At 37.9% G+C, this 13,094-nt stretch overlaps 2 protein-coding genes across 2 annotated transcripts; one reads left to right on the top strand and one right to left on the bottom strand.

Annotated features, from left to right (window-relative positions):
* The first annotated feature begins 1,264 nt into the window (after positions 1-1,264).
* Positions 1,265-4,256, top strand: LOC111374884 (serine/threonine-protein kinase-like protein ACR4). The gene has a single exon (XM_022997643.1). It carries the CDS (start codon positions 1,416-1,418, stop codon positions 4,116-4,118), a length of 2,703 nt encoding a protein of 900 aa, XP_022853411.1. The 5' UTR covers positions 1,265-1,415; the 3' UTR covers positions 4,119-4,256.
* Positions 4,257-8,891: 4,635 nt separating this feature from the next.
* Positions 8,892-10,667, bottom strand: LOC111374883 (thaumatin-like protein 1). The gene is made up of 3 exons (XM_022997642.1): positions 10,317-10,667; positions 9,548-10,217; positions 8,892-9,379 (listed from the first exon to the last, which is right to left on the bottom strand). Exons 1-3 carry the CDS (start codon positions 10,387-10,389, stop codon positions 9,079-9,081), a joined length of 1,044 nt encoding a protein of 347 aa, XP_022853410.1. The 5' UTR covers positions 10,390-10,667; the 3' UTR covers positions 8,892-9,078.
* Between the last annotated feature and the right edge of the window lie 2,427 nt (positions 10,668-13,094).

The raw sequence follows: 13,094 nt of genomic DNA, 5'->3' as shown, positions 1-13,094 counted from the left end.
ATTTCTTGAAAATTGTGATTTTTATTTTTATTTTAGAATCAGTCTTTATTTTATGGTCATTATAAAAAGAAATTGAGAGAAAACAATGCCTTAAAAAATAAATGAAGCAATAAAAATATAAGAAAAATAAATAAAGCATAAAAATATATAAAAAATAAATGAAGCATAAAAATATATATTGTAAGGCGACAGGGATAGCAAAATTTCTCATCTCGAACCATCTCACATTGTCTCGCTACCTACACCAAACAAGGCGAAGAATTTGTGCAGAATAGGAAATGGGGGCGAGAAGGGTACATAGTCTTCGTCGTGAATATCAACAACACACACAAGTTAAGCTCAATGTTTCTGGTTCAAGTTCAGAATGGCCCAACTATTAGATGGTTGAACTATCGATTCAATCGAAAGGTTAGGAATTGTCTTCTCCCCTTCATTGATATGGGGAAAAGGAAAGGTCTACCAATTGAAAAGCTATCATCGAACAACTTTCATTTTCGTTGAAGCATCCCCATTTTCGTTTTAGATGAACCGGTGGATTATAGGACTCTTTGGTTGGTACTGCTATCTTCCTTTATTTATATACATATCACGCTTGAGTCAGTACTTTGGTTTGCTTTCGTCAAAAGAAAAAGGAAAGGGAGCTACTCTGGGATGGAATAGAAGGAACATGGAGCGTTAATGCTAGGGTTGGTATTTTTTCCTTTTGTGGAGAAAAAACTGTATTCAAATACTCGAATTTATTAAATACTATAACAATAACTATAAAATATTATGTCTTCACATGGAAAAACAGTTAATTTTGGTACATCGTGTTTTATAGGGAATTGTGTGTATTTATCCTTAAAAGTTTTAAATCTTAGTGATTAATTTAATGACATAAAATCATCGAAGTCTTCCCAAAATCTCGAGAAGCCGCATCCCTCACACAATCCAAACCAAAACACGACAAAATGCAAGATTTTTAAATGATTGAAATGATAGCACCATTAGTATTAGATAATATTATTCTTTTTTAAAACATTACTAAAACAAAATGTTCTTCAATTTTAATTTACTCGTAAAAGATAATACTCCACAATAATTTCGTACAATTTTATGTATGTTTTATTTTAAAATTATGAGTAATATAAACAATTTTGGTAAACTTGATCCATATAGAATAAGGAAGCATTCAATGCGAGCGTGACATCCAGCGGTACATGCAGATGATGATACAGAGAAATGAAGATGAACCGTTGATTGGTGCTAACCGTTAGATTAATATTAAATGCCACCAGCTCCTACTCCCCCGCCTTCTCTCTCTCAGTGAAACGCTTCAGACAGCACCCACAACTGCCTCCTCCACCACTTTCCACCGTGGCACTGGCAAAGTACACGTTCAAGTTACTTAGCATATTTTCTATGAGAAGATAAAGATGTACTCATGCAAAGACAAGGATTTTCTTGCGCAATTTTTAGTATTTCTGTTGTTTTTTTGGGATTTATGGGTTCGCATCTTGGGTTTGGGATCAATGTCTTCTATTGCCATTTCTTATGGAGAAAATGGCTCAGTTTTCTGTGGCCTAAAGTCTGACGGTTCTCATCTCGTTACCTGCTATGGCTCTAATCTTGCAATTACACATGCAATTCCAAATCATTTTCCATTTATTGGTTTAACTGCTGGAAATGGCTTTGTCTGTGGACTTTTAATGGACTCGAATCGGCCTTATTGTTGGGGAAGTACGAAGTTTGTTCCAATGGGCATTCCTCAACCTATGGTGAGGAGTTCTGAGTACTTGGAAATCAGTGCGGGGGATCACCATTTATGCGGGGTGAGAAAACCCTTAATGGGAACGCAGAGAAACGCTTCTTTAGTTGATTGTTGGGGTTATAACATGACGAAGAGCTACCGATTCGATGGACAGATCCAATCTATCTCGGCGGGTTCGGAGTTTAACTGTGCATTGTTTGCTCAGAATAGGAGTTTTTTTTGTTGGGGTGATGAGACTGGCAACCGTGTAATTGGGCTCGTTCCAAAGGAGCTGAAATTTCGAAAAATTGCTGCAGGAGGGTTCCATGTGTGTGGAATATTGGCAGGGGTGAAATCAAGAGTCATTTGTTGGGGAAAAAGCTTGGATCTTGAAGAAGAAATCTCTGTATCTGCATTGTATGCTGGGCAACTCAATGTGGACTTAGCACCAGATGATCCAATGCTTTCAGTTATTGGGGGAAGATTTCACGCATGTGGGATAAGAAGCTCTGATCAGGAGGTTGTTTGTTGGGGTTATTTCGTCGACCAAAGTACACCGCCACCCACCGGATTAAAACTTTACGAAATTGCTGCGGGGGATTACTTCACCTGTGGAGTGCCTGCTCAGACATCTCTTCTACCTGTTTGTTGGGGTGCTGGTTTTCCTTCTGCTCTACCATTACCTCTGGTCCCCGGAGTCTGCAAAACTGAACCTTGTTCACCTGATTTCTATGAATTTAACGATGGAAGTTCACATTGCGAATCTCCTGGCTCTCACATTTGCTTGCCCTGCAGCAATGGCTGTCCTAATGAAATGCACCAAATTGCAGAGTGTACTTTGACATCAGATAGACGGTGTGGATATAACTGTTCGAGTTGCAGCTCAGGTGAGTGCTTCTCCAACTGCTCAAATGCTGGAAAAAAGAATGAAAAATTTTGGTCACTTCAATTGCCAATAGTTGTTGCAGAGATTGCCTTTGCTGTGTTCTTTGTTACTGTTGTATTTTTGACTTCAGTTATATATGTTCGTTACAAGTTAAGGAACTGTAGGTGCTCTGTTAAACCCAAAAAAAGTAATGGAAATAGTTCTTTCCTCAAAGATAGTGGGAAAATTAGGCCGGACTTGGATGAGATTAAGATTAAGAGGGCTCATATGTTTACTTATGAGGAACTAGAGATAGCCACTGGTGGGTTTAAGGAAGAATCACTGGTGGGACAGGGTAGTTTTTCATGCGTTTTTAAAGGGGTTTTGAAGGATGGCACTACAGTTGCTGTTAAGAGGGCTATTATGTCTCCTGACATGCAGAAGAACTCAAAGGAGTTCCATACAGAGCTGGATTTACTTTCGAGGTTAAATCACGCCCATTTGCTCAATTTGCTCGGTTATTGTGAAGAAGGAGGAGAGAGGCTTCTGGTTTATGAATTCATGGCTAATGGTTCCTTGCATCAATACCTCCATGGAAACAAGGAACTGAAAGAGCAATTAGATTGGATACGGAGGGTTACAATAGCAGTCCAAGCAGCTCGCGGGATTGAATATCTGCACGGTTATGCTTGCCCCCCTGTAATTCACCGAGATATAAAATCTTCAAACATTCTCATAGATGAAGAACACAATGCCCGTGTTGCGGATTTTGGTCTCTCTTTACTAGGACCTGCCAATAGTAGCTCCCCGTTGTCTGAGCTACCAGCAGGAACTTTGGGATATCTCGATCCTGAGTACTATAGACTTCACTACCTTACAACCAAATCTGATGTTTATAGTTTTGGGGTGTTGCTTTTGGAAATTATCAGTGGTCGAAAAGCCATTGACATGCAATATGAAGAAGGAAATGTAGTAGAATGGGCAGTCCCTTTGATCAAGGCTGATGACATAGAAGCCATTTTGGATCCAGATTTGGAACCACCATCAGATCTTGAAGCTTTGAAACGGATTGCAAATGTCGCAAGTAAATGTGTAAGAATGAGAGGTAAGGAGAGACCATCGATGGATAAAGTGACGACTTCTTTGGAGCGCGCACTTGCACTGTTGATAGGTACCCCATGCAATGAGCAACCTATTTTGCCAACTGAGGTAGTTTTGGGAAGTAGTAGATTGCACAAGAAGTCTTCTCAAAGATCTGGTAATCTGGCAACCTCGGTAACAGATAGGGCAGATACTGAGGATCAAAGATTTGAATTAAGAGCTCCTTCATGGATAACTTTTCCAAGTGTTGCATCTTCCCAGAGAAGGAGATCGTCCCTTTCGGATTCAGATGCCGATGTAAAGAACTTGGAAACAAGAAATTTGGGGAATGGCACCAGTCTTGGCGATGGATTGAGAAGTCTAGATGAAGAAATTGGGCCTGCATCTCCACCAGAACTCTTGTTCTTACAGCACAACTTCTAATTTGCATTTGATGTAAAACAGGTAGGTGTTTAGAAGTTCTCTTTAATAGCGACTTCTTTCAAGCAGTAATGTGTAGAAACATATCTGGATGTCGTTCTAAGGATCACTACCAGGTTATTAAACGAGTCAATTGCTCAAGTCTTTCTTGAAATTCATCTGTCATTTAAGCTTATTATATGCTGGCAAATCTCAGTTGATTCTATGACAGTTATCTCTGCAACCTGAGAAATTGTTTCTTACATGTGCTTCCCCTTATTTTGTGATAATAGTCAGTAGACGGACATTTTATGGCTTTGGCATTGTGTTCTTTAGAGCTTGCCATCCACTTGATAGGTTCGGGACGCTCCTTTTGATCTGAAACAAAGGGAGAGCTTCCTTCTGATTAGATCAGAGAATCACCAGACCAGGCATATAACCATTCCCAGCATGCTTTTACTACTGGAATGGAGTATGAACTGTTAGATATAGTAAGTCATTGAGATTTCAGAACTTTTGTTATCTTTTTCATAATTCGACTATGATTTGGTAGATTTGGAAAAGGTGGCTCGTGATGGCTGAAGATATAGAAAGTATCAGTGCTATTATGCACACTTATTGAAGCAATCTGCTTAGTTACAACAGGTTGAATTATTCATTATTCTTTCCAATTTCCACGAGGCACTATACTACCTGCAATATTTATGAAGTAACGCTATGTAGCCCACTGAGGTTGCAATTTCAGTCTAGATAGCTGTGGATGATAGGTTAAATGAATGGTCATTTAATTTTACTTATTATTTAATGTCACGTTAGTGCCACCTAGACTGGAGTTGTAACCACAATGGGACCAAATTGCATTACTCATATTTACGCCTTTTCAGTGTTTTTGTTGTTACAAATTTTTTTTCTGGCTCTGTGTTTCCAATACGTTTATGGTTTATGATGTTCTTACAAAAATTGATTTATTTGTACCAACTCGCCCCCAAATTGTTCATTCATTACTAATGGAATAATATAACTTTCGTTTGAATACAATTAGATTTTCGGTAAATTTTGATAAAAGTTGATGAAATGTGTGATTAAAAAGTTGTGGGGGTCCATGAAATGTGTGATTGAAAATGGGTTTGGGGAAATTTTTTTTTTTTAAGAAATGGGGGTCAAACATAGACGTGTTACTCATGACGGCCCTTGTCATTGATCCTGAAAAACATAACTATTTTTCTTGATTGAACTAGTTTGAAATATTTTCATGTCGATGGACAGTGAGCTTCAGGGAAGAGAGAATGCAATTACAATCCCTGTGTTAGATAGTTGGGATTAAATTGCAAGGAACAAAAATAACAGTATAGAATCTTTCAGATGATATCCCATTTGGATTTGCTATAGCGATGACCCCCAGAAATTCACAGATGTCAGGTTTATGTCATCTGTAAAGCCTGTTTATCAGATAGATATATTATATGTTTTTATAGACAAATGGTGATGCTTGTGGTTGAAACTGGTAAATGGTGCATTGCAAACTACTTCCAACTGCATGCTGACTACGGTATAAGCTTAATTTATTGTTGTGGTTGATGCTTTTACTTTAGAGTATTCTTATAGACCGTTTGGCAAGGCTTCTGCTTCAGTTTTCTCTTAAAAGAGCTTCAAGAGAAAGCTACTGATAGGGTTCTGCTGGAAGAAAATAAGAACAGAGATTAATGGAAGTTTTGATTATATTGCAAAAAAAAACAAGTACTGACTACAGGGCTGATTCTCCTCACTTCACTACGTATTTCGCCCCCTCTATTGCTAGCTTCTACCTTTTTTATAGATCTATTCTAACAGATTTCAGTTTTCCCTCTCCCCACTTGGATGCTAAGGTAGCGGTTTGTTTGCATTTTCATTTTCCATTTTCATTTTCAAAACGATTTTTAGTTTTCTTCGAAAACGGCCCGTTTTCCGCGTTTTGAGCGTTTTGACAATTTATAATTGAAAACGCTCAAAATGATAAAAAGTCGTTTAGCGTTTTTAGTTATAAATTTTAACTTGTTTTCGAAAATGATAAAAAGTCGTTTAGCGTTTTCAGTTATAAATTTTAACTTGTTTTCGAAAATGCATTTTCGAAAACGACGGACAAAACGCGTTTTCCGCGTTTTCGAAAATGGAAAATGGCCCAAAAACGGCAAACCAACCGCACCCTAATTCTTCTATTCCCTTCTAGAATAAGCGAGGTGGATTGGATCTTATCATTACCCTAGGTTTCCAAATCCACCTTGTCCTCAAGGTGGGAGTTGGGGAAGTGTTGGTGTGCTCTTCCAACGTCACAGTTTTCAGCTGTTCCTTCTCCTTATCTGGCATGCGTTCAGTGGTGAACTTGCGTGGCGTGGTCCATTGTTCCCTAACCGTCTCCAATCTCGTAAGGAAGGGTTCTGGTTTGATTAAAGTTCGGTTAAATTCATGGGTTCTTTGACCTGTGGGCTCCCTTGCATTTTTATTACCCAATTCATGTCCTTCACCTTTTGGGCTACATCCACATTTTGGTTCCAGTCCCTTTGGGCTCAGCAAGTGGACCTTAGCACTGATTTCAAGCCTTGGTCCATTCACCAACGTGATCTCCAGCACCTCACAGCTACCTTAGGCCTGCTTCATCGGGAAGATCTTCTAGCCACACAAAGTAGTTCTAAAGAATTATGTTCAAAAGCAGCTTTTGACTTTTCAACAACATCTTCCAAAACATGGTTATTTACTCTATTTTGATTGAACTCCAATCTTCTTAAAATAAAAATTCAAAATTTTTAAGGTCCAGTGCTGCACCCTAGATGGCGAAAGTCCAGTAGCCGAAAGCATCACTAACTTACGCTCTGACCCGAGTAGCATGGGACACGTGGAATCCCGTGTGAATCAATAAGGACCACCTTGCAAGGCTAAATACTCCTGGGTGACCGATAGCGAAGTGATGATTTTTGTTTTTTAACAGTTTTGGGAATGGAAACCGAACTTCCTTTTGGTTCTCCCAAGGGGTTTTGATTGATCAAAAAGAAGAATCTACTTCAACCGATATGCCCTTAGGCACGGCCATACATAACATAGAAATCACACTTGGAAAGGGTGGACAATTAGTTAGAGCCTTCTTTTTGCACTATTACGGATATGAAAATAATGGTCAAAATCGGATTAAATTGTCAACTGCCCCTATCGGAAATAGGATTGACTAGCGATTCCGAAGGAATTGGAGTTACATCTCTTTTCCATTTCCATTCAAGAGTTCTTGCGAACAGCTTGATGCACTATATCCCTTCAACCCTTTGAGCGAAATGCGGCAAAAGAAAGCCCAATTCTATTTATTTGCTACATCTACTTGTTCCGATCAATCTGAAATAATCGCCTTAACTCTTATCTTATGATTCTAATTATGATTCGAATTACTAGATTATTTATGATTTCCAATTCTGATCGGTAATAAATACCGGGGCTTTGCAATATTTGATTGATCACAATTCGATATATTCCATTTACTATAGAAGTTCTCCATCTGGGAGAAGTTACAAGACAGGCTCTTCACTGGAATAATGTATTGGACAGCCAAATGTACATAGCAGGTAATAACTACGACCACCTTGCTTGAAACATCTTTCACAAGCTTTTAGTAGATTGGAAAACTGGAAACAGGTGAACATTATTCATACAGCTTCTTTGGGTTCTTATGGGTTGAAAACTGTGGAATCATCATTCTTGCTCTGACGACGCGATGAGATCTCAAGTTTTAACATGTAATTATGTGTTTTCAGCCTGAAATGTGGTGACAATAGCGAAGTACATAGTTCTATCTCTACATGAATTCTTAAAAAGACAAAGTAGCAGATTAACCTTGCACTTGATTATCATCGGTGACTATAGCATTTATTTTACCATGTCCTGTTTCTTTTTCTGCCAAGAATTCTTTCTAGTTCGCGCATTTTATGGTTAAGCAAACAGCATGAAAGAACAATCATCTCTTTGCTACTTGTGCATAGTTAATTTATTTGCGTGCAGGCACTGAGCATGTGCCAAGTTTTCAATTTGTGTAACTTCTGACCGTCAAGACAGTTTATATAACTCTCAAAGAGAACTGAAAAATGAGTGTTACATACTAAGGCGATAGCAGGGTTCTATGATTCATAGCTGAGAAAAGGATTATCATGGATGTTAATGGAATCTTTGAGCTAGTTTCTTCAAAGGTTCCGCATCTTTATCCTTGCAAACTTGTGCATGAGCATATTTGGTATTGCTTAAAAGAATCAGCTTTTTTTAAGCTATTTTTTAATGGTATGAAAAGTTATACTGCTGAAAATACTATCTAATCCTCATAAATTGCGTTATGATATTGTAGGCTATTGTGAAAGGAATCCACTAAGTTTGGTAGGGAAGTGTGATCGAAGAAAAGTCCGATATTCTTACCCTTTATGAGAGTTTCTTTGACAAATTAGAAACATTATCTAGTAATGATGCTACGAATGTCATGATCAGAATCATGTGTATAATTTAAACCTGGATCTTCCATTTATGACCTCACTAGAACAGTTTTCACTCGCACTTTTGCCGTGAATCATGTAATATTAGCATCTGATGTCCAAGAAAGCCATAGCAGACAAGTTCAAAAGCCGTGCTTGCAATTTTCCGCAAAAGGCAACCTTTTTTCCAGACAATTAGCCCATAATTTTACTCTCCTATTCCCATTAGGAATTAGACTCGCAAACCCTTTTCATTATTTTTTGAGTATTAACACTTGTTTATGGATTTGTTCGAAGTGCACGAAACAAACAGAGAATCCAATGCAGTAATTAAGAAATTGATAACATTACCAGAAGAACATTATATACAAAATTCAAGAACTTGAAGAAAAGTAGAACATATAGAAAATAGTGACAAGGTGACCTTCATGTTACAAATCATTCTAATTTTCTACGAAAAAAGCCAAAAAAAAACCTCATTCCCTTCAAGACAGCCTCGTGTGGAGAGACTACAAAGAAAGAATGGAGAGGGTGAAAAAAGCTAAGGCAATTGAGGCAGAGTATGAAGAGTAAATTCTAGTTGAGTCTCCCATTGCCAAACCAGCTAACCACGATCCATCTGTAAGCATAGCTTGAGATCCCAAGCTAGATTCTGAACCGGGATCCGCCCCCGTCACCCCCAATCCGGATCCTGTTTCGGATCCATCCGAGCCACTTGTACCTGTCCCAGATATAGATCCATCGGCAGTTGTTACTGGTGCTGTCATTGTTGGTGTCGGTGTTGGTGTTGGATCTTTTGAAGATTTTTGACTGCACTTACCAAAATTAAGAGAAAATATGCACAGCCATTAATATTGAAACAGAGAAAAGAATGCTGAAACCCGAGAAGAAAGTGAAAGAGAAATGAGAAGTAAAAAGAACCAAGCTATGTTGCCAGTGAGGTAAAAAGAACCAAGTAAAAATGAGAATTTTTTTTACCTAGGCGTGGAGGGGCAAAAGGTTACAGTATAATCAGCACCAGAGCAAGTGAAAGTGCTGGTAGGATCATCATAAGCGTAGCTATAGGATCTTGGACAAGCAGATTTGAACATCTGAGCATAAACAGACGGCTTGCAGGCGGCTGGTGAGTTAAACGCGCCGCTGCAGCAATACTCTGGAGTCCCAAAAGCTTCACACGCACTCTTACAAGCTTCCCCTCCACCTACTCGCAGTTCACTTGGACAAACCCGGTTCAGATCCGTGACGCATCCCGTTGAAGCACACAAACCCGACCCGCCTGAAGCCTCAACTATCATGGGCAAATTGTACCCATCAACTAAGCTGACGTCGTAGAAGTCCTGTCCCCCGGTGCCGAGGGTGAACTCTGCTAGAGTGGCTGGAGGGGATGCACCGGCGCCATTGCATTCCACTTGACCCGACCCACAATCCGCAGTAGTGCAAGAACCTGATCCGGATCCGTCGAATGTGCACCCAGATCTTCCCCACATCCGGCCCGACCACCCCGTAGGAACATTGAAGGTCCGGGAAGAGTCCTGAGGGAGCTCGAATCCAGTGCTGTCGAGACTAGGACTGCCGGCATTTGCTAGTATCCCTGGCCATACTGTGTACTCACATTTGTTCATAAATGTAAATGTAGCCCCCAATGCACCTGCCAAACAATAAAAATTCAAAAACCCATATCACAAACCACATTATTTGCTTCCAAAAAACAAGAATTGCATGTTCAAGAGAAAAATGAAACACAAACCTCCAAAGAAAAGGATAAAGAAAACGCAGAGACTTGGAACATGGAATGAAGAAGAAATAAAGAAGAGATCCATGTAGGATATGCTGCTAGCTAACTCTTATTTTAATCTTTAAGCAGAAGTGAATGCTGGAAAAGATTAAAAAATAATAATTGGAGAGAAGAGTTTGTAGTATTTTTTTGGGATTATGCAAAATAATGGTGACTTCTGTTTGAGAGTTTGTTTGTATATTCTGAGGTAAAAAGGATACACTGCAGAGTTGGCAGTGGTGATTGTATGGTGATTGGGGCAACACTAGGGAAGAGGACGAAAGGGTGGGGTCGAAACGGAGCTTTGCTGCTGCTGTGCGTATTGCGGTATGAACGACAACATAACCAGATTATTTATATTTTATTGGTTATTATATGGGCACAACTCTCTCTCTCTCTCTCTCTCTCTACTATTATTATTATTATTTTTTTTTTTTAATAAAATTATCGTTAAGTTTATTCTACATATATATATTTTAGAGAAAATTGTGGCGTTGGTACCCATCTAATTCCTCAACTTGCATATTTACTTCCATCCTTTTTCTCTTTCACAATTTCGTTCATAGTCGGAGTTGGAATTTTGTAAAGCTGTTCAGGTTTGTATTGCCATTGTTCTCTACTCGACATGTTTAGTCTATTTATCAATTAGTTAATATTTTATCAAAAAGATAATTATTTCTAGTGTTCTAGTAAAAAAAATAGAGAAAGAACGAGATCATCTATATCGAGTCTCCTATCTTTGGCGTCATCGTGATTGTTAACTTATTTTAAATCCACATCTATCCGCCTCCACAACATGAAGCAACCCATCCCATTTAACAGTCCCATAACGCCTCATCTACCTTAATTTATCTCCCCGTTATCCTACAAATTAGCAAAATCACTACCATTCAAATCCCCAACCTCGTGTTACATATTCACATCAAAAATCTCATCAAATCATGACAAAGCGCCTGTTTAAGTCCCTTTTTTTGGCTAAAAAGAATGCATTTAATTGAATAATAAGGAAAGATTTCCAAATAAATGCAATTTATTAACAAATTGCTATTAACTTTCAGCTAGAATCATAGGTTGCGGACTAAAATTGCAATTTTATTTATTTATTATTATTATTTTCCCCAAAATTTGCCGGTAAACGCCTTAAAATGAATTCACATAGGTGAGAGGAAAGGCATTGCCTCGAAGATTGTGTTGGGTTTCTTTTGTGCAGGGTATGAAGTATAGGCATCTCCAGCCTAAACACTGAACAAATAGTAAAACAATATCACTGAAATCAATATTAAAATAAACTCACTCAAAATATACTTAAGAAAGGTAGAGCCATACCATTATCCAATAATTCATTTTTTCTAATATTCATTTTCAATTTCACATTTTAATAATAAAATAATTTGTAGATAAATTTAACATTTTTTTTTCTTATTTTTTAATCTCACATTGTCTAATCACTATTACAAAATTCATTTTAACATAAAATGGGCTCAAATAATTGTCCCAATATCTCTTCTTCTTGGGGCCAACTAGCCACATTCTGATCGAAATAATTTGCATAGACAATATGAGATTTTGTATTTGTTACGAAGTTTTACTCGAGATCTTTCGACGTAAGTAGACTATCAGAGTAGTTCTATTTAGGGGACGGATGTAGTAGGGACTTGACTGAGCCCATTTCATTTTGATGGGTAAATAAAAATTGTATGTAAAATAAATTTTGTGTAAATTTTTATGAGAAAAATTCATGTATCAGGCTTTAAGTGGGCCAATTTAATTTTAAGAGAACAAGCATACAATTTCAAAACTCTAGTGATTAATAAATAATTTAATATATTAAATATATTAATGTCATAATTATATAATTTATTATCACGATTGTATGCTTATAGGTTGCAACTTATTTATTGGTCAAATATTAACAAATTATTTCGCAATCACAAATCAAAAATTTTATAAGTCACAATTTATCTATTGATCACAAATCATCAATTTATATGTTACAGTTTATTTCATGGTCATAAATTATCAAATTAGTTAGTCGCGAGTTGTTTTTCAGTCACAAATTATTGAATTATTAGATTACATACTAAATAGTTGCTCACAAATTAACCAAGTAGTTGATCAAAAACAACAAACACCCCAACCTAACCCCTAATTCCACTGTCGATACCAATATTTGGTCACAAATCAACCAAATAGTTGATCACAAACCCCTAAGTATTTAGTTACAAACACACTTTATCCTACTCCCACCCAAACAAAACACCATGTCATACCCACTGCTACAATTTGTGGCCACCATCATCACCAGTACCTCACCACCACCGCCACCAAATTCACCACTTACACTATTACAAAACCTCAATAGCACAAAACATGGAAGCCACCACCACTATCACCACCACCATTTCAACAACAACATAAAAATCAACATAACCATCGATAAATGCTAGCTGTGCTGTAGGCACCACCACAAAAACCCTAGTAAGAATCAAAACATGGAAACCACCACCACCACCACTCCAACAACAAAAAAACGAATTATTGTTGATCGCACTGTTGCAACACTACACAGAGAAGCCACTGCAGCGATGCTGCTCTATGCGAGGCCATCGCACACGGTGACGTTTGACACTACTGTATGTGACTTCTCTACTACGAGCGACATTGTGAGTGCTGTTGTGCAACGACGCTCATAGCGAAGCACTGCTGTACATCAACTGATAAGTGTATTTTATACACTTATTTAGGCAAAAT

Source organism: Olea europaea, unplaced genomic scaffold (assembly GCF_002742605.1).
Source record: "Olea europaea var. sylvestris unplaced genomic scaffold, O_europaea_v1 scaffold1302, whole genome shotgun sequence".
NCBI classification, from domain to species: Eukaryota; Viridiplantae; Streptophyta; class Magnoliopsida; order Lamiales; family Oleaceae; genus Olea; species Olea europaea.
The sequence above is the reverse complement of the archived record's forward strand: the minus strand, read 5'-3'. Positions and strand labels throughout refer to the sequence as shown.